The 21635-nt window shown below is 43.8% G+C and overlaps 2 protein-coding genes across 4 annotated transcripts in view; one reads left to right on the forward strand and one right to left on the reverse strand.

Moving 5' to 3' along the window:
* RNF175 (ring finger protein 175) overlaps positions 1-21635 on the forward strand; it is a 43095-nt gene that overhangs the window by 20285 nt on the left and 1175 nt on the right. Inside the window, exons 4-9 of one of the 3 annotated variants that reach the window (XM_055144832.1) lie at positions 485-639; positions 2630-2737; positions 6659-6779; positions 9405-9538; positions 15559-15660; positions 17675-18271. In XM_055144832.1, coding sequence (XP_055000807.1) covers positions 485-639; positions 2630-2737; positions 6659-6779; positions 9405-9538; positions 15559-15660; positions 17675-17795 — 741 coding nt within the window. In that variant the 3' untranslated portion in view covers positions 17796-18271. Of the gene's footprint in view, positions 1-484; positions 640-2629; positions 2738-6655; positions 6780-9404; positions 9539-15558; positions 15661-17674; positions 18714-21635 lie in introns of those variants that run through there. The other 2 variants (XM_055144829.1, XM_055144830.1) reach the window with 2 other exon arrangements.
* The window catches only part of TLR2 (toll like receptor 2), a 30053-nt gene continuing 8924 nt past the window's right edge, over positions 507-21635 (reverse strand). The window contains exon 2 of the transcript XR_008631090.1: positions 507-848. The gene's annotated coding sequence lies outside the window, so the exon portion shown is untranslated. The remainder of the gene's footprint in view (positions 849-21635) is intronic.

The following is a 21635-nucleotide window of genomic DNA, read 5'->3' on the forward strand; positions in this document are numbered from 1 at the left end:
TTGAACTGAAAATCAACTGATTCTTAGGGTTTTATTTATTTATTTATTTTTATTTTAAAATTATTTATTTACTTATTTTAATTGAATCACCATGAGATACAGTTACAAAGCTTTCATGTTTGAGTTTAAATCATACAATGATGGAACACCCATCCCTCCCCACATTCTGGGCCACAAAACATACCTCCATAAAATTAGGATTTTATTTTTAAAGACTTCAGCATATATAGGGAGAAATGTAGAGCTGGGTCAAATTCTTCCTTTTTTTAAAAAAAAATTTTTATTAGTGAATGACCGTGAGGTACAGTTACAGACTTACAAATTCCGTGCTTACAGTTCAGTCATACAATGGTCAAGTATCCATCCCTCCACCAGTGCCCATTTCCCCCACCAATGATCCCAGCATCCCTCCCACCACCTTCACAACCCCAGGATCTCTGAGTCATTTACTCACGAACTTGACTCTCTGTTGGTTTCCCGACAGCTGGTGACGCTGCTGCAGATGTGGGTTGTGCCTTTGTATTTCACCATCAAACTCTACTGGTGGCGGTTTCTGTCTATGTGGGGAATGTTCTCGGTTATCACCAGCTACATCCTCTTCAGAGCGACACGCAAGCCCCTCTCAGGGAGAACTCCACGGTAGGTCGCCTCTGCTGGCCCAAGATCCCTTTCATCTTGTAACATGACAGTTAATTTCCATGAGCAGGCAGGAGGGTGCTGCGCTTTTTTTTTTTTAACCTTCAGAAGCAGGGTATTGGGAGATCAGGTGCTCTTCACTCACCTTCATTCCTTACTGGTCATGCAACACACAGGGGAGAGTTATTACTTGCTCTATTGGCTAGTAAAGCCTGGAGAAAGAGAAGTGAAAGTGTTGTGAGCATTCCTCAGAGCACTATTTGCATGCTTGCTTTCAGCTTAGGAGTTAATTTTATTCTGCTAGAAAGTGTGTGCCACGCATCTTGAAGCAGAACAAGCATTAGAAGTGAGTATTTCAACTTGAAACTAGCTGATTAATATTAAGTCACGAACAACTTATTACTTTCAAAATAAATGAGGCAGGGGCTGGAGCGATAGCACAGCGGGTAGGGCATTTGCCTTGCACGCAGCTGACCCGGGTTCGATTCCCAGCATCCCATATGGGACCCCGAGCACCACCAGGAGTAATTCCTGAGTGCATGAGCCAGGAGTAACCCCTGTGCAATGCCACTGTGACCCAAAAAGGAAAAAAAAAATGAGGCAGGGGCCAGAGTGATAGTACAGCAAAGAGGGCATTTGCCTTGCATGCGCTGACCCAGGTTCGATCTCCAACATTCCATATGGCCCCCACGAGCACCACCAGGAGTAATTTCTAAATACAGAGCAAGGAGTAGCCCCCAGCATCGTCAGGCGTGACCCAAAAAGCCAAAAAACAAATAAACAAACAAAATGAGGCCTTAGTATCCCAATGCTGATTTGAAAAATCACTGTCAATCTCTGTGAATTTTCAGATCATTTCCAAAGTATTTATAATCGCATCATGTGCTCATTAGCTTGCTCTTTGTTCCGTGAACTAGAATTCCATTCTATCCAGACCAGTCTGATGGGATGAAGAGAAACTGTAAAGTCTGAAAAGGCAAAAAGAGGCGCCTATGCTGCCTAAGCCCGTGTGCTGCTTGCACCCGTGTGGTCAAGCACATGTGGTGCCTGAGCACGTGTTGCCCGCATCTCCCCTCTTGAGATGTGTACTTTCATGATGCTTTCCTGTCTAATGCTGAGATGCGTCTAGGGGCTTCCACCCTTGGAGAAGCCCATGTTCTCTCTTGAGCGCATTCCTCTCTCTCTCTCTCTCTCTCTCTCTCTCTCTCTCTCTCTCTCTCTCTCTCTCTCTCCCCCTCTCTCACTCTCTCCCCACACCTTCAGAAACCCTCCAAATAAAATCTATTTACTTAAAAAGAAAAGGCAAAAAGATAAGGATTATTTTTTAATTTTTATTGGAGGATAACTTAAGTTTCTGTGAAATATTTTAATGATGAACCATTTAAATGTTTGGTTTTCACCCTCTAAAATGTGGAGGAGATGAATAGCAACTTTCCCTTGAAATGCGAAGGTTGGGAGAGACCAAAGAGTTTCTAGACAGAATCAACGATTTGTGAAGGCCATTTTCATAAGAGGAACAACATACTTGTAGTACTTGTCATGTAATACACTGTAATGTCTGCATATGTGTGCACATGCATATGGAGTTCTTTATATTGTGCTTTACCACTGTAGCACTGTCGTCCCGTTGTTCATCGATTTGCTTAAGCGGGCACCAGTAATGTCTCCATTGTGAGACTTGTTACTGTTTTGGGCATATTGAATACACCACGGGTAGCTTGCCAGACTCTGCCATGTGGGTGGGATACTCTCTGTAGTTTGCCAGGCTGCGTGCAAGGCAAACGCCCTACCCGCTCTGCTATCGCTACAGTCCTGTGCTTTAGAAATTATATTAAAATTCCTTTTTCACTGACTTTAGCTCAGAGCATTATTAGATTATATTCCATAATTAATAAAATTTAGAAGTAAAAATAACATAGCAGGATTCGGACTAGATAAATGCTGTATTGTAATATATCACATTCTCTCTTTCTCCCCTTCCTTCACTTCTTAGATTGGTCTACAAATGGTTTCTCCTAATCTATAAACTCAGCTATGCCTTTGGCGTGATGGGTTACTTGGCCATCATGTTTACAATGTGTGGATTCAACTTACTTTTTAAGTAAGTATTTGCAATGAAGACAGTTGTATCTCCAAGCCCTTGCTTGCAACACTTATCTAGTCAAGTTCTCTGCAGTGCAAAGCCATCTTCGATCCTATAACTTTCCACGTAAACATTGTGCTTAGTAGTTATTATTGGTCTAGTCATTGGGAAGGGAAAGAAAAAGAAAACACCCAAAGAGTATTTTCCGAGCATAAGTTTTATAGAGAATCTAAACACCATTTGCACATTTATAAAAAAAAAATCATCATTAACAACTGGCCTCCATATATGAGAGAATTATTCTTACTGAACTAGAAATTTCCTTCCCATAAAACTCTGAAATGTCATGACCAGAGAGATAGTACAGCAGGCTGGGCACTTGCCTTGCGTGCTATCATGCCTAGTTTGATCCCTGACACCCCTGAGCACCGTTAAGAATGATCCTTGAGGGGGCTGGAGCGATAGCACAGTGAGTAGGGCTTTTGCCTTGCATGTGGCTGACCTGGGTTCCATTCCCATTATCCCATATGGTCCCCCGAGCACCTCCAGGAGTAACTCCTGAGTACAGAGCCAGGAGTAACCCTGGTACATCACCAGTTGTGACCAAAAAAGCAAAAAAAAAAAAAAAAAAAAAAAAAAGGTGATCCTTGAGCTCAGTGCCAGGGATAACCCATAAACATTACTGGCTGTGGACTGAAAAACAAAAGATGAAAAAGTTATGAAGTTTCAATTCTTTTCTTTTGTAAAAAAAACTTATGATACAGATTTTATTTTTTTATTTTATTGTATCACTGTGAAATAGAGCATTACAAAGCTATTCATTATTGGGTTTCAGTCACACAATGTTCTAACACCAGCCCTCCATCAGTATAATTTCCCAGAGCCAACAAGTATCCCCAATTTCCCTCCCACCCCTCCATGCCACCCCACCACCCCCGCCTGCTCTAAGGCAGCACCGCTCTTCTCTCTGTCTCTCTGTCTCTTTCTTCTTTCTTTCTTTTTTTTCTCTCTGTTTCTCTCTCTGTTTCTCTCTCATTCTCTCTGTTTCTCTCTCTCTCTCTCTCTCTTCTCATTTTAGGCATTATGGTTTGCAATGCGAGTATTGAAAGGTTATCATCTATATCCCTTTCTCTACTTTCAACACTCAGTTCTTGTCCAGAGTGAGCATTTCCAACTAATATATTTTTTGTATCTGCTTTCCTTAAGCCACGTGGAGCCTCCACAGCAGTAGCCACTGGCTCAGGTGGCTATTGGGAACTGAGCATTGTAAATAGGAGGCGGAACACATACTGAATTTCAAAGTCTGTGTGGAAAGTAAATGTCATGTTATCTGTATAGAAATGATAGTATTTGGGATGTCGATGAAATTATTTTACCCTTCTATAGTTTTTTCCCTAATATTCCGGGGCAGGGAGACACTGCAAGCAGTCTGTGTCTTGCTGTGCCAGGAGTTTCATCCTTGTGCTATCTCCAACCCTAAATCCATTTTTCATTTTTTTTAGGTTTTTAGGTAACACGTGGCGATGCTCAGGGGTTACTCCGCGCTCTGTATTCAGGAATCACTGCTGGCAAGCTTGGGAGACCATATTGAATGTGGGGGATCGAATCCAGATGGGTCTCGTGCAAGACAAGCACCCGACCTGCTGTACTAACAATATGGCCCCTAAATCCACTTTTTTTCTTATTTTTTATTATTTATTTATTTATTTATTTTTGATTTTTGGGTCACACCCGGCAATGCACAGGGGTCACTCCTGGCTCTGCACTCAGGAATTAGCCCTGGCGGTGCTCAGGGGACCATATGGGATGCTGCGAATCGAACCCGGGTTGGCTGCGTGCAAGGCAAATGCCCTACCCACTGTGCTATCGCTCCAGCCCCTAAATCCACTTTTAAAGACACCTCTTCCTTGGGGCTAGAGAAACTGTACAGGGATTAAGCTCGTACTCTGCACGCAGCAGGCCCTGGTCCCCAGCACGGGGTCCCCCAAGCACTGCCAGGTCACCTCTGCAGCCTCCCAGCACTGTTTGGGGGAGGGGCCTCCCAAACAAGAGATATTTTCCCTAAAGAGCCCTAGAGTGTTTGATAAAATCTAACCTTGGGGGGGAGGGCGGGGCAGAATCTGCCTGGTGTCCGGGGACTTCAACATCAGAGCTTGGTCCCTGCTTTTAGTTTGTGCCAATGGCCATTCTAAGCAAATCCTTTTTGTCTAGATGTCCATTTTGTCAAATGTAAAGCAGATAGGATCATAGCTAATTCAAATATTTTTGTCCGACAAGATTGATTCCTTGAAGGCTGCCTGTAAGCCTGAGCTGGAGAGCAAGGATTCTCGGCCCCAATAAGGGGATGATTTCTGGACTCATCACCTGGAAATACACACCCTGGCAACCCCAGCCCACGGACACCCAGCAGATTACAGTTCTTTTTTTTTAATATTTTTATTTTATAAAGAAGTTCACAATATTTTCTTACATTTAATACTCAAACACCAATCCCACCACCATTACACCTTCCCACCACCATATTTTGGATGTTTCCATCCCAAACCCCAATCCCTGCCCCAAAGGGGAACCAAAGTAGTATATTTATATTTTTTATTGTTTGTTATGAAAAACTGCTGAAAATGCTACAAAAAAGTATCCTTAGAGGGAAGAGTGTGAAGATTGTTGTATTTCACCCAGGGGCCATTAAGCCCTTCTATAAGAGATCACTAATATGTTGTTAAAGGTTGAGCCTTGTGTGCTTTTATATATCGTCATCATCATCATCATCCCGTTGATCATCAATTTTCTCGAGTGGTCTCAGTAACATCTCCATTCGTCCTAGCCCTGAGATTTTAGAAGCCTCTCTTTACTCATCCTTCCCAACAGTGCCACATTGGAGGCTCTTTCAGGGTCAGGGGAATGAGACCCATCATTGTTACTGGTTTTCATATGCTTTTATATATATATATGTGTGTGTGTATATATATATGTATATATATATACATATATATGTAAAAAATATATTTTTCTCTAAAGATTGGCTGCTTTCTACTTTGAACCCTACCAAATGTGGTGCAGAACTCTCAGAGTATGGATAGGGTGTGTCATATGAGGTGTCCACTTCAGGGAAGTGTTCATACCCGCTCCAGGTGACTTTCGCCTCTATTTCCAGCTGAGATTCCTCTTTCTCTCCACCCAAGAGGCTCTTGATTCCCCCATGGAGTCCCCCACCCTGCTGTCCGCTGCACCTTGGGTTCAAGAGCTTCTAAAACCTTGTCTGGAAACAACTCAGGGATATTTTTATGAGCTTTTTGTGTGTCTCTCTGTACAGTGAAGCTTGAGAACTTGGTCTAAGTGAAGTTACTTATGAGTCCTAAAAAGTGTTTCAAGACCCTCAAGACAGACTTTTTGGGGCTGGAGAGATAGTCTGGAGGGTCAGGCACGTGGCTTGCACGTGACCTAACTGGGCTTAATCCCTGGCTCCACAAATGGTCCCCAAGGACAGGCAGGAGTGATCCTGCACGGAGCTAAGAACAAGCCTTAAACACAGTCGTGACCCCAAACTGAAAATAATGGCAAAGACTTTGTGCGTGTGGTCAAATGGAAATTTAGAGAATTTTTCACCCTTTCATAGTCATATAAAAAGTAAATGGGGGGGCTGGAGTGATAGCACAGCAGGTAGGGTGTTTGCCTTGCACACGGCCGACCCGGGTTCGAATCCCAGCATCCCATATTGTCCCCTGAGCACCGCCAGGGGTAATTCCTGAGTGCATGAGCCAGGAATGACCCCTGTGCATTGCCAGGTGTGACCCAAAAAGCAAAAAAAAAAAAAAAAAAAAAAAGTAAATGGGGGGATACTCCATAAGCTCTGTTAGGTACTGGGGCAGGATATGAGATCCTTCATGTTCTCCCTCTGCCTTGGGGAGTTCTGATTTCCTGACACTCTTGTCCCAGCAGAATCCGGGCTCGAGATTCCATGGACTTTGGCATCGTGTCATTGTTCTACGGCCTGTACTATGGCGTCATGGGGAGAGACTTTGCCGAGATCTGCTCGGATTACATGGCTTCCACCATAGGGGTAAGTGCTCCATGGGTGCCAGGAACCACTGGACACAGGAAGGAGTGGTCCCGTGTGGGCAAGAGGAAGTGTTTTTGATTTTTCCAGACCAGTTGCTCCCTGAATTCTCCTCGTATCACGAATTGTATTGGTCAGGGGGCAAGAGTGATCATATAGGGGATAGTCATATAAAACTGACCCCAGTTCAATCCCTGCACCCCGCCGACCTCCAGCATCACCAGGTGCAACCTTGGAGGCCCCTAAGCACCATCCTGGCTGGCCCCGGTTATGGCTAGCACCACGGGGCCCACACAGTGCACAATGCAGTAGCCTCTGGCCCTCACATTGAACCGCTGGAAGATTGGTGGAGTCACTGGACAGGCCCACGCCCACTGAGCACCACTTGGGAGGTCTCATACACACACACACACACACACACACACACACACACACACACACACACACATGCACATACACACACACACACGCTAATTGTCTTGATCAATTCAAAGAAGAAATTGATAAGTTCTACATGGAGCTAGAGAAGTTCTATAAAGAAGACTACACCTTCCTCAAGATCATTGTCAGTGATTTTAATGCCAAGGTAGGACCGGGAAGGTCGCCCGAAGAACTCCACATTGGAACCCACGGCCTAGAATAGAATGAACAGGGTGAGAAACTGTCTGAGTTCATCATGTCGACCAAGACCATCCATGGTAACTCACAGTTCCAGAAGGTCGAATCTAAACATTGGACCTGGGAGTCTCCTGGTGGACAGTACCACAACGAAATTGACCAAATCATATTCAATCGAAGGTTTTGCCTGACCGATGTCACTGTTGTCCCAAAATTCCAAATGGGATCAGACCACCGTCTCCTTCATGCAAAATTCTACTTCACAGAGCGGGGAGAAAGGACTGCAGAGTTTAAGTTTAAGAAGAGAACTCCCAGAATGACCACCAGCTGGGAGCTCTTTGGCACTATTGCAGCAACGTGGGAAGATGCCTTAATTGACAACATCGATGAGGAATATGATCGACTGGTTCAGCACCTCCATGACTGAGCAAGGAATGCCAAGAGTGGGAAAGCCACAAACAGACACCTGTCCTTAGAAACTCTCGAGCTCATTCACCAACGTGGTTTGGCAGGAGCTTCAGGCAATCACAAGCTAACGTCTGAACTCACAAAGCTGTCCAGAGAAGCGATAAAGGAAGACCTCAAAGAGAGAAGAGCAGCAGTGTTGGCCGATGTGGCAGGAGCCAGGAAAAGTATTCGCAATGTGCCTGTCTTTCACCAACTACAAGACCAAGATGATTGCTCTCCGACGTCCTGATTGATCTATCACATCTTCCAGAAGGGCAATGGAGAGGATTATTCACAACTTCTACTCAGATCTCTTTGACAGCCAGCTTCACCTGTCCACATATCAAATTCCGCAGGATGGATATGTCGTTCCCAATGTCCTCCCTTCCGAAATCTGACACGCCATTTCATCGGTAACAACACGTACAACACCCGGTCCAAACAAGGTCAGACCCGAACACCTGAAGAATCTGCTGCCAGTATTTGTCAATACACTGGCTCGGCTCTTCACACAATACCTGTCTGTATGCAAGGTTCTGTCCCAATGGAAAACCAGCAGGACTGTTCTATCGTACAAGAAGGGAGACATCCATGACATTGGCAACTATCGGCCAATCTGCCTGTTGTCCATCATCTACAAGTTGTTCACTCGAGTCATCCTGAATAGAATAGGCAGAACACTAGATGAAGGACAACCATGAGAGTAAGCTGGATTCTGAAAAGGATTCACCACAATAGACCGTATCCACACAGTGACCAAGCTCATTGAAGTTTCTGGAGAGTTCAAGATGCTGCTCTGTCTAATGTTCATCGATTTAAAGAAGGTCTTTGATTCTGTTGAGACTGAAGCAGTCATTGAAGTCCTAGCCAAAGAGAGTGTTCAAACTCAGTATATCAAGATCCTTCTCGAGCTACATTATGGATTCACCACCAGGATCTCACCATTCACAAGTGATCATTGATGTAAAGAGAGGGATTTGGCAGGGTGATACCATTTTACCAAAAGTTTTCAGTGCCACCCTCAAGAGCATCATGCAACAACTGGAATGGGAAGGAATGGGAGTGAAGATAGATGGTTGGGAACTACACCTCCGCTTCGCTGATGATATTATTCTAATAACACCAAACATTAGCCAAGTGGCACAAATCCTGGCCGACTTCGACCTCAAGTGTGGAAAGGTTGGACTGCAGCTGAGGAGGAAGAAAAAGAAGAAGGGTAAGAAGAGGAAGGAAAGGAAGAAGAGAAGGAGGAGGAAGAAGAGTAGGAGGAGGAAGGAAGGAGGAAATAAGAAATAGAAAGTTTCCTGTGTGAATGAAATACAGCTCTGAATAACACTGCTTCCCAGTAGAATCCATCACAGCAGAGAGTGAACCCGAAGTTATGATTTGCAATGTGCCTTGGAGCCATTGCGGGTCTGGCATCCTGAGCGCCCCTGTCGCATCATTCCTTAGAAAGTGTTTCAAGTTCTAACCCAGCCACCTACCCCAAAGCCCGCTGTAAGTCCCGCCTCCTGGAATGACTTAGCTCTCTTTTCCCACGGTGCCCTGTGCCTCTCCCAACAGTTCTACAGTGTCAGCGGGATTCCCACCAGGAGCCTGTCAGATAATATCTGTGCCGTCTGCGGGCAGGAGATCATTGTGGAGCTGGAGGAAGAGGGGCTCATTGAGAACACCTACCAGCTCTCCTGCAACCACGTGTATCCTTTGCACCAGAAACCACTGGGGCTTTATCAAGCCACTGGTGAGGGGCAATCTTTAAATAATCCATGTTGGACTCAAGAGATGGCAAGTCGGGGAAGACTGGCTAGGAACCTGCTTCCTCCCTGCCCCCTCTTCTCTCTGTCTCTGCTGGTTTAGCTCCATCTCCACACCCTAGGCCGTTCCTCTTCTGTCTTTCTCTGAGACTTCCTTATCATCCTTTCTAAATAGGAACTCTTAATTAAATTGAGCTTCCTTCCCCTCCAATGATCCCCTTCTCACAGAAGGGAAAAACTTGAGAGCTGGAGAGCTAGTACATGGATTTAAGCACTTGCCTTGCATATTATGACTTCAGTTTGTTCCCTGGCACTGTTTATGGTACCCTGAGCACCTCCGGGAGTGATCCCTGAGCACAGACTGATGTTTTCCAGCTCTTCCCTTTAAAAGGAATTGAGGGCTAGAGAATTACTAGAGGGGTTAGACCACTTACCTTGTACACAGCTGGCCTCAAACACAAACTCTACATATGGCCCCAGGCCATATGTATGACATATGACATATGATATGTCATATCACTAGGAGTGATTCATGAGTACAGAGCAAGGATTAAGCCCTGTGCACAACTAGATGTGGCCCAAACATCGCCAGCCACCCCCCAAAAGGAATCTTGGAGTGGAAAGATAGTCCTAAGAGCTGAAACACGTGGGGGATATATCTTATTTTGTTTTGTTGTTGTTGTTTTGGTGCCACATCTGGCAGTGCTCAGGTCTTACTCCTGGCTCTGCACTCAGAAATCACTCCTGGCAGTGCATAGGGGACCATATGGTGTGCAGCAATTGAACCCAAATCAGCTGCATGCTGGAGCACTTTTTTTTATTTAAATTTTATTTTGTTTTTATAAAGTTGTTCACAATAATTTATTACATTCAATATTCCAACACCAATCCCACCACCATTTTTTCAAATTTTCCCACCACCACCCAAGCCTGCCCTAAAAGCAAGTCCTAAATAGTTTATTTTGTATTGTTTATTGTGACTGATCTGCTAAAAATGATCCCAAAAGATTTCTTTAGAGGAAAGTGTGTGAAGATTGTTGTATCTCACCCTGAAGCCATTATGCCCTTGCATAAGAGATTGCTAACATATTGTTATGGTTGAGACTTGTGAGATATTCATACACACACACACACACACATATATTATCAAGATTGGTTGCCTTCTACTTCACACCACATCCAATGTGGTGTGCTACTCCGGGTACATCAGTGGTGTTGAATTATGAGAGGTCGTGTGGCTGCAAATGTGGCCATGTGCTCCAGGAATTCTAAAATTTTAAATAGGGTGATACCGCTGGAGTTAAATTTTTTTTTTTTTTTTTTTTTTTTTTTGCTTTTTGGGTCACACCCGGCAATGCTCAGGGATTACTCCTGGCTTTGCACTCAGGAATAATTCCTGGAGTTACTCAGGGGACCATATGGGATGCTGGAAATCGAACCCGGGTCTGCCGCATGCAAGGCAAACGCCCTACCCGCTGTGCTATCACTCCAGTCCCTGGAGTTAAATTTTTAATTGGATGGTGATTTGTGGTCCAGAGGCATCTCTGCAGCTTGTTACTCTCTCTGAGATTTATTTGTGAGTCTCTAGATCATGGCCTTTTAATGAGCTTATGTGGCACCAGAGGCAGTTTGTGGGCATGACTGAACAGGGAAATGGGGAGAGGTCACTCATCCCCAACTCCATGAGGGCCTGGAGATTTCAGTCACAAAACCCGCATGCCTGATCTTTTCAGTAGATTCATTCTCATGCGTGAGGCTAGTCCAGATTCTGTGGAAATCAACAATGAGGATGGCAGCAATTGGGTTCTGGATGTTTTCAGCTACGGGGGCTTTGTTTGGGCAGGTGGTGGGCTCACCAGCCCCTTTCCAGGATGGAGCATGCATGCATTTTGCATTCATAATCCCTGAATTTGATTTCCACCACTGTGTGGTCCCCTGACGACAGTCAGCCCTCAAACACTGAGAAGGGAGTAGTTCCCGAGCATCCCTGTATATGAGCCACCCTCCCTCACACACACACACACACACACACACACACACACACACACACACACGAAACTTTCATGCCACTACCACTTGAATAGGGAGGTTGTAGGCTTGGGGCTGCCTAGAGGAAGCTGGTCATTAGTGAGCAGACAGTATGGAGCTTGGAAAGAAAATGTTTCCAATTCGGGGAAGATCTGGGCTCTCAGATGGGTCCCGTGTCTGACTTTCCAGTCACTAAGAAGAACAAAGCATGCTTGACCTAGAAGTAATTCTAGGAATCCCCTCGTGTCAGTACGGAAGTGAGGAGAATCAACTCTCTGATTTGGGTTTGCAAAGAAGACAAGGCCCCTTAGACAGCAGGACCCTTTAGATGATAAAAGTAGAGATAAAAACTATCAAAGTGAAGATCAAAACTTGAACTAGCAGATGGTTCATAAACCAGCCTCCCCTCCTATGGGTTCTGGCCCCAAGTGACCATCTACTGAGTGTGGGGGTTAGGTATAAGGGACCAGGCAAGCACAGACCTGGAAACCAGTAATCACCCATCTACTCCAGAAACCTTTAAAATACATTGACACTGGTGTGCACCACCAGTGGCTCACACTTAAATGTGGCTTAACACAAATTGCAGGGCCAGCATCAATGCTCCAACATATTAAGGAACTCCTCCATTAGTGCCAAGTTGCTGGGATCAAGAGTGATGAGAGAAGCAAGCTGTGCTACCTAACACAATACTCTTAGGCACCCAAGTTGTCCTTGAGTTGGCCAATCATCTGTATTCTAAGTCCAAAAGAGTCACCATACACCTATACAATAAAATATCAATTTTATAATATTGCTATATGTCCAGTTGTTTCAAAGATGTGGTCTTGCCAACGGTGTAAGCCATCTATCTGCCTTTTACCAGCTAACTCCATTAGTAATACCCTCAATATGCAGCAGCAATGATTCAATTCTGTTTAATCTGGATAGCGGCCCTTTATACAATCTGGATGGTGAAAGACTGGACCAAATGTGTCTGAAATGTAATAGGAGCATTTGCTTCAGCATTTAAACCTTAACACTTTAAAGGAAGAAACCCAAAGATAGCCCACATGGAATTCTTCAGTGGTTTTATGATACCTTTCCCTAAATCTATCATTCTTAGTGGAAATTTTTCATGTCTGGCTCTAGTTTTTGATATGATTTACTTCTCAAAGGTTGGAACAGAGCCCCTTCTGCCACTTATAAATGGAAATATTTTTTCTCTAAGCCCTTTGGAGTTGCTGGATGTGAGTGTCTATGTAATCCAAAATGTAGTCGCCTTTCAATTTGCTTTGACGGAGTATTATGAATGGCTCCTTTTAGTATGAGTCATGGGTAAGTATAAGTTATATTAACCAGAAGAGGGTTAACCTGAATATGGCTCTGCAAACCTGTCTCAGTGGCAGCTTTTCAACTTTGAGATTTTGAAGATGACAGAGAATTTTAAAGAAATGTAATGTTTAGGGGCCGGAGCAATAGCACAGCGGGTAGGGCATTTGCCTTGCATGCGGCCGACCCGGGTTCGATCTCCGGCATCCCATATGGTCCCCTGAGCACCGCCAGGAGTAATTCCTGAGTGCAAAGCCAGGAGTAACCCCTGAGCATCGCTGGGTGTGACCCAAAAAGCAAAAAAAAAAAAAAGAAATGTAATGTTTAGTGACCTTGAAGTCTAGACCCACCTAGAAGATAGGACTCTCAGCCAATCCTTTTGAATGAAGGAAGAAAGAGGTTGGGTCCAAAATCTCTCTTAGAATTGGGCATGTCTTGGCAACTCAAGTTTGTCACAAAAGGACCCCCATTTCAAGAATATAAGATTATTATATTTATTATATTTAGGACTGGAGCAATAGCACAGCAGGTAGGGCATTTGCCTTGAATGCGGCTGTCCTGGGTTCGATTCCTCCATATCTCTCGGAGAGCCTGGCAAACTACCGAGAGTATCCTGCTCACAGGGCAGAGCCTAGTAAGATACCAGTGGCACATTCAATATGCCAAAACTGGTAACAAGTCTCACAATGGAGACGTTACTGGTGCCCGCTTGAGCAAATCGATGAACAACGGGACGACAGTGCTACAGTGCTATATGATATTTATATAAAATTATTATAAATAATTATAATTATTATATACTATATATTATAGCCTCCAAATGTGTGGAAAGTGGCCTTGAGCATGGCTGTGTGGCTGGGTTCTGGAGGTCTTCAACTGCTGGGGCTCTGCTCAAGGCCATTCTTCACACATTCTAACAAGCCTCACACATGAAGGAACTGGCAGAGGAACCCAGGTGTGCGGGGCCCAGATCTCCAAGGCTGCTCGGATCGGCCTCTTCCACCCAGATCCCCCATTTTCCAGTAGCTAGGCAGTTACACCCAGAAACTGCCCCCGATGCTGTGTAATTCCATCAACAGCCAACATCTAGAGACTATAAAACCAAGCTCTCAGAAGCACACAGCCGCAATGTGGCCACTCGACATCTGATAGCCTAGTTCTCCCTCTTGGAGAAAGTGGAAAGCTACTGAGGGTTTACTGCCCGCACGGGGGAGAGCCTGTCAAGCTCCCAGTGGTGTATTAATATGCCAAATACAGTAACAATGATGGGTCTTATTCCCCTGATCCTGAAGAGCCTCTAATGCGGCACCATTGGGAAGGACGAGTAAAGAGAGGCTGCTAAAATCTCAGGGGTAGGATGAATGGAGACATTACTGGCGCCCGCTCAAGCAAATCGATGATCAATGGGATGACAGTGATACAGTGATATTATAGTCTCCAACCAATGGAAACTCCTAGTTGCACAGAGATCTAACGACGAGGAATCATATGGGGTGCCTGATCGTGTCTGCACCTTCATGATACCCCATCTTTGGTGATGGGAGCTGCACATCCCTGCTGTTCACCAGTGTATGAACATTGAGATCTTACCCCAGAAATCATGTTGGAATCATGAGCATGGAAGTAAATAAAGTGATAAGCTAGAACTCATTAGAGTTAATAATTTCCCTCCAAATCTACAAATTTATTTGCAAAGTAATCAGTTTTGAGTTCCCTCAAATATTTTTCCAATGAAAAGGCACTTAGAGACCACATAAGGTGCAGAGACCATGATAAATGAGTGAGATGTCCCAGTGAAGTAACATATGGCCCAGGAGTGACACGGAGCTGGGCAGAAAGGCATGCCTCTGTGTGATGTGTGCTAAGAAGAGCAGGGTACTGGTGCTTTTTACAGGGTTCACCCCAACCTTGGGGACAAAGAACCAAACTTTTTTTGACTGGGGGATGATTTGTAAATGCCTAGATTTTCAGCAGTTTATTAGACTTATGTTGTATTTAAAATAACTGGTTTGGGTGAGAGAGATAACTCAACAGGCTAAGCACATGCAAAGTACGCTTGGCATACAAAGAACCCACGTTTGATCTGATGTTCTCAGGGCCACAAAGTCTCCTGATCAGTGCCAGGAGTGGCCCTCAGAAGTACTACCGGGTATGGTCCCTAAACCAAAATAATTAAAATATTTTTTAAAAAACTGATTCTCAGGGTCAGAGAAATAGTACTACATGCAAGGTACTTGCATTGAATGTGGCTAACCTGGTTCAATCCTCCACACCCCATACTGTCCCCTAATTACTGGCAGGAGTGATACCTGAGCCCAGAGCCAGGGATAAGTGCTGAGCACTGCCATGTGTACCCCCAAAATCCAAGGGGCCAGAGAGATAGTACGGCAGGTACAATCTGGTTTAATTCATATGAGAGTCAAGTGAGGCCAGGAAAAAAATGTGCAAGACCAAATTGTTTAGTAAATTCCTTAGTTAAATTTCTCTGTGTCCAAGCTCACTCTTTGGGGGTTCCATTCCCACCCTCCACCTCAATCTCCTACACTGGCAGTCATTTCCTTCAATCATCGTGATGCAGATGTTGCCCTTTAAGTTCTAGAAACTTCCCTAACAAGATGCTTCAGCTTTCATGAATTCTGCATCCGAGGATGGTGTATTGTGGGTAAAAAGCAGACTTGTCCTTACTGCAAAGAGAAGGTTGATTTGAAGAGGATGATCAGTAACCCATATCCTTTTTCTTTAAGTGGTAGTATTTTATCTTATGACTTTTGGTGATACAGTTTCCAACCTCTACTTATATGATCTTTCATCAAAACAGAAAACATTTTACCTAACCACCTATTTTAAAACAATTTACTGGTCTTTTTTCATGCTGTGCCTATGTACTACAATTCTGGTTAAGAAGTTGGATGCCAAAATTGAAATATCCCAATTTTTTGTTCTATATATTCCACTTTAAGTACATTCAAGGGAATGCTGGTGGGAATTGTAAAAGATGGGAAATGCATGAGGCAATGATGATAATAGTTAGATAATGCATAGATTAGATTCATGGTGTCTGAGTGGATAAATAATGTGGAATGGAATGTTTTAAAGCCCCAAATGTGCAGTTGTAATTTAAGTATGTTCCAGATTTTATTTGTACCAAAAAATAGGTAGAATTTTTCCCCCCACTCAATTTTGGCTTTTTGAAAATTCCATGTCATGTCTCATCTTCTCTTAGGCTCATCTCACTCGGTCAATTTACAGCAGCAACTTTGATTTGGGGGGAGGTTTGCTTTTGGGTCACACCCTGTGGCACTCAGGGACCACTCCTGCTGGACTCAGGGATGAAATGGGATTGAACCCTGGTTGGCCACATGCAAGGCAAGTGCCCTACCCACTGTCATATGGCTCCAGCCCCATCTACCTGGATTTTCAGAGATGCTAAGGAATCCCTAGTGAATAAGCCCAAATATCATTCTTGTCTCAAACGGTAGTTGCCCCATCTTGAGGTGACTACTAAGACTCGTCTTCACCCTCCTGCTCCCAGCCCTGCTGTCTCTCTCCCAGGAGTCAGTGGGATGGAAACATCTCTACTAAAGAAGAACAGTGATTTCCACTGACCAAGGGTCTCCACAGTTATGGAAGGGAGGGTCTTCAGAGCACATCACGGAGCTGCCCATGCTGTGGTGAGCACGTCCCTTGTCTGTGCTCTCCCTGTTTCTCAGCAAACCAAAAGGCACGGCTTTAACCAATGGCCATGGGAGCAACGAGCTCACCTCTGGGGCTGCAAGTCAAGGACAGGCTTCCAACAGAGCCACAGTGGGCTTGGAGGGCCTTTAGGTCTTTTCTTCTTCTTCTTCTTCTTCTTCTTCTTCTTATTATTATTATTATTATTATTATTACTTTTTTGGGTCACACCCAGCAATGCTCAGGGGTTACTCCTGGCTCTGAACTCAGAAATTACTCCTGGCGGTGCTGGGGGGACCATATGGGATGCCGGGGATTGAACCTGGGTCTGCTGCATGCAAGGCAAACACTCTACCCACTGTACTATTGCTCCAACCCTCCTTTAAGTCTTAGAGCCAGGCCATGCTGCCCTTAACCTGGGCTTTCCAATACGCTCCTTTCGCTCTTATTTTTATTCGTTCATACATGTTCATACATGGCCCTTGCTGTTATTTTTTTTCTTTCTTGTTTTTGGGGGACAGATCTGGCAATGCTCAGGGGTTTCTCCTGAGCATTCCTGGCAGTGCTCAGGGGACCCTAAAAGATGCCAGGGATTGAAACCTACTAGGCCATCTGCAAGGCAGATGCCTACATGTTGTACTATCACTGTGACCCCAGTGCTTTTCTTTCTGTTTGGGGACTATGTTATAAACTTTTGATTTATGTTTGCAGACTTAGGTATGGTAGAAAGAATAAGGATAACCAAATGTTTCAAAGGTCTTTTAAAGAGCTTTTAAGTGAGTATTTATTGACCAAAAAGACCAAAATAAGCTAGTGTAAGGGGTTAGATTCTTGCTGGAATGTACTGATCTGGGTTTGATCCTTGTGACCACATATGGTCCCCTGAGCACTGCCAGAAGTTATTCCCAAGTGCAGAGCCAGGATTAAGCCCTGAGCACCACCAGGTGTGGTCCAAAAACCAAAAGAAAGGAAATACACACTCATTACATTGGTTATATTTGCAAATGATATTTATGAATATTTCTGCTACTTGGCTCATATCAAGTAACCTCCTTAACTGAGATTTAGCTGGGAGCGCACGCATATTTTATATGGACAAATCCTGGATTGGCTTCGTTATTTGGTGGCCTGGCAACCGGTGGTGATAGGGGTAGTTCAAGGCATTAACTATTCACTGGGGCTGGAATAGAGCCCCCAGAAGCAATACGTTGCATGCTGCAATTTTTAGAAAATCCTTGTCCCTGGATTTAATATAGATGTTCTTTTCAAAAGTTGAGACATGATCCCCAAGAGTGTGGAAAGCCAAATAAAATTTGGTGTTCCACAGAAGGTAATTTGTCCATGTGGAAAGAATTTAAAGAGTAGCCGAACAATGGAATAAACAATAAAGGATTCTTGGCATTCCCCCACCCACACTACAGTCCTTTTCCAGCCCATGCATATGAGACACTTGCTTACACCCCGCGGGGGACGTCCTGCCTCTACTTTGGCTGATAATGATCTAATCGGTCAATTGTTTCCTGGAGGCTCCCAGGGATAGCTCAGTGGTAGAGTGCCAGCCTTGCAAGGCTGAGAGTTGGGTCCACATGCCAAGTGCAACCCAGGCAGCGTTGCTGGCACTCCCAGCACCACAACCAAGTGTTTTATCTCCAGCGAACACCTGAGGTAAGTGTATGAGCACCACAACCGAGAGTGTGGGCAGTTCTGGCCATCACAGCAACAACAAAGCGAAGAGAAGTACAGGGGAGAGGCTTTGGAAGTCGGCTAAGGACTTCCCGAATGCAATCTTCAGCTCTACCAACACCTTCTCGTCCATTCGGCATGTTCCAAGCAGCAGCAGGGTGTGAGGTCACGTATAGTTTCAGGATATGGTCTTCCTGCAGTGAATGCTTGGCACCACGTGCCAGCTGAGGCATCAGAGAGCTCTTCTGTATTGAGAGGATTGTACCGAGACCTCCAGGATCTAGCCCACCCCATGGGCTCAACTTACCCTGAGGTTCCTGAGGTTACCCTGCATTCACCCCTTCCCATGGCTGCGTTTCAGTGAAGAGAAGACTCACTCTTCTAGACCACTCTGCAAATACACACAAGCACACACGCGCGCGCGCACACACACACACACACACACACACCCCCTCGGTGTTTTCTGCTTTTATTGTCTTCAAAGCGCTTCTCCATTCCTGAACTCGAGTCCTAGATGTATTTGTTATTCTTCGTGACTCTTCTTCTAACCCTCCATCAAGGCAGGGAACTTTGCTCCGTGCTGTATCTCCCACACCTGGAGCAGTGCCCGGCGTGAGATGGCATTCGGTAAATATTTGCTGAAAGAATGAATTGGTCCAGCAGGAAGGAATCAAATTTGTCATTTGAGAAGACCGTCAGGGAAAGTAAAGCTGACAATGAAATGTTGGTCTCTGCAAGTTAATTCCTTTTAAATGCTGGTCATTCATAGAACAGCCACCACTGTCTGCATAACACCAGACATCTGAACGCTCTGCAGTCCTTGAAGACATTCCACTTGGATGAAGCAGAATGGAAGCACCCCAGTTGTCCAAAATTGAACTTAATACAATTCAAATTCTATCCAATGAGGTGGAGCAAATTTTTCCCATCAGTAATTTTCCTTTTTGAAACTTCTCAAAGCTCCATTACTTTGATTGGTTCCATCCAACTTATTAGAAGGTTTAATCTTATCACTTTCTCCACTGAGCAAACAATTCAAAAATTCAGTACTTGTTATGTACTAGGTCTGTACAAGGGTTAAGGAACTAAAAGAAGGCTCTTGAGATTAGAGTTTACTGAGCAATAAAAGACATCACAGTTAAAGTGTTCCTGAAAAGAGAGTTTTCCTTCTGTAACAGCCCTTCAGTTAATCTCTGACATTTTTGTCACTTATGGACAACTGCATAAGTATGGATTTGATAACCCTTTAGAACTCTGGGCCAACTAACTGTAGATACCTGCATGAAATTCTGAGTGACTCTCAAGTTCAAAACTGTTAAGATAACCTCAAGAAAAAATCTAATAGAAAAATATTCTTAGTTTTTTTCTTATTATTCATTGTATAAAGAAAATGCTACTTTATATAGTGAAATTATTTAAAATTCTGATTTTAATTTTATAAAGTACTATAAGCTATCTCTATATGTATATTCTATACTATCTATGATTATATATAGAATATATATAATGTTCTAATAATGATTGAGGAATTATACATGACATGAATGGTAACGTATTCCTAAGGTAAAGGGATAATAGCTGATTCTTATTATATTTGCTTTTATCTCATCTCCCAAAATTCTACAGTGGATGGATCTGTTTAACATTTGCAAAAAGAACAAGATTACTTTAACATTGTTACATAATTCTACCAATTATCTATGGTGTCATGCTATTGAGACGGAGCAATAGCAGCACCTGCCTTGCACAGAGCTAACTCAAGTTCGATCCCCAACACCACATGTGGTCCCCACACCCTACCAGGAGTGATCCCTGAGCACAGAGCCAGGAGTAAGCTCTGAGCACTGCCAGGTGTGTCCCCAAAACAAGCAAATTCAAGTCATAGATCAAGCCCATATTTAAATTAGTCTAACTAACTGTGTGCTCTATGTAGCAAAGAGGAGTGAAGCAAAAAATCCATTCCTGTATTTGATTTCCATGGCACCTGCTCAGTTTCTTTCTCCTGAATTGTCATTTTGTTTGATGGACTGCCTGCTCTTTCCTCCAAAATGTTCTCCCAGGAATTCATATGGAAAAGGACCATATTAATGAGCTTCTAAGAGTTATAGCCTATTATGCTCTTAATGAATGGATTTATTTATTTTTTGATGTAGGAGTACTGCTATTTATTCAGCCATTGATTAAGCTGACTGAATTGGGCATGAACTCCACATTACTTTTTTTTTTTCCCCAGGAGATTTTATTATTTTTAGTTTTAGTTTTCCAAACATAGATTATAAAAGGAAAAATAAATTATTTATATATGGCAATAATAGCATGAATTAAATATTGTATAAATCAGGTCTTATTATAAATATTTATGAACTATTAAAATTATTATTTTTGGCATCAAATATCTTCTTTTTTTAATTATTTTATTAATTCACCAGAACTCCACATTATTTTTTTTTAAAGTTTTTAAATTGGATATTCATGAGATAGACCATTGCAAAGCTGTTCATAATTGGGTTTCAGTCATACAATAATCCAGCATCCATCCCTCCACCAGTGTACATTTCCCACCACCAATGTCCCCCGTTTCCCTACCACCATCCTCCATGCCCCCTAACCACCACCCCCAGCCTCCCTCTATGGGAGGCACTTTCCTTCTTGCTCTCGCTCTCCTTTTTCTTTTGTGCATTATGGTCTGCAATACAGGTGCCAAGAGGTCATGGTGTTTGTTCAGGGCATTTGGTATTTTTATTGGGACGATAAGGCTGGAGTAGCTTTTTAATTGGGTGGCAGCTTTGAGGTGAGGATATGACTGCCAAGGCCTCTGGAAGTACAGAGAGGTTCGGGAAGGTAGCCCATCCCAACCCCGAGAAAGCCTGGAGATTTCAGTCACAAAACCTGCATACCAGAATTTTTAGCAGATTATGTTTCGGTGATATCTGTCCTGAGATGGTGGTGTCATGCAGGGGGTATAGCGGCGATTTTGGATTGTGGAAGCAAGTGGCTGCTGGGGGGTCTGTTTGGGCAGGCACCAGGTTGACCTGCCCCCTTTGATTTACCTCTGTCTAGTTTAGTCATATGCAAGTCCGAGATTAATTGCAGTTTTTGATCTCTTTCGAGATTTATTTATGGGTCTCTGAAGCAAGGTCAGTGATAGAACTTACATGGTGATGCTGGAGTTAGTTTGTGGGGGTGACTGCCAGTGCTTCCATGAGTATTGGGAAGTGAGGGAAGGTAGCCAACCCCAACTAATGGATGCATTTATGTGGGATATTTCCCTGAGCACTCTGTAGCCCTGAGCACAGTAGGGCACAGCCCTGTTGGTCCCTTGTACTGCCAGGCCCAGGAAATATTT

This window comes from Sorex araneus, chromosome 7 (genome assembly GCF_027595985.1).
Source record: "Sorex araneus isolate mSorAra2 chromosome 7, mSorAra2.pri, whole genome shotgun sequence".
NCBI classification, from domain to species: domain Eukaryota; kingdom Metazoa; phylum Chordata; class Mammalia; order Eulipotyphla; family Soricidae; genus Sorex; species Sorex araneus.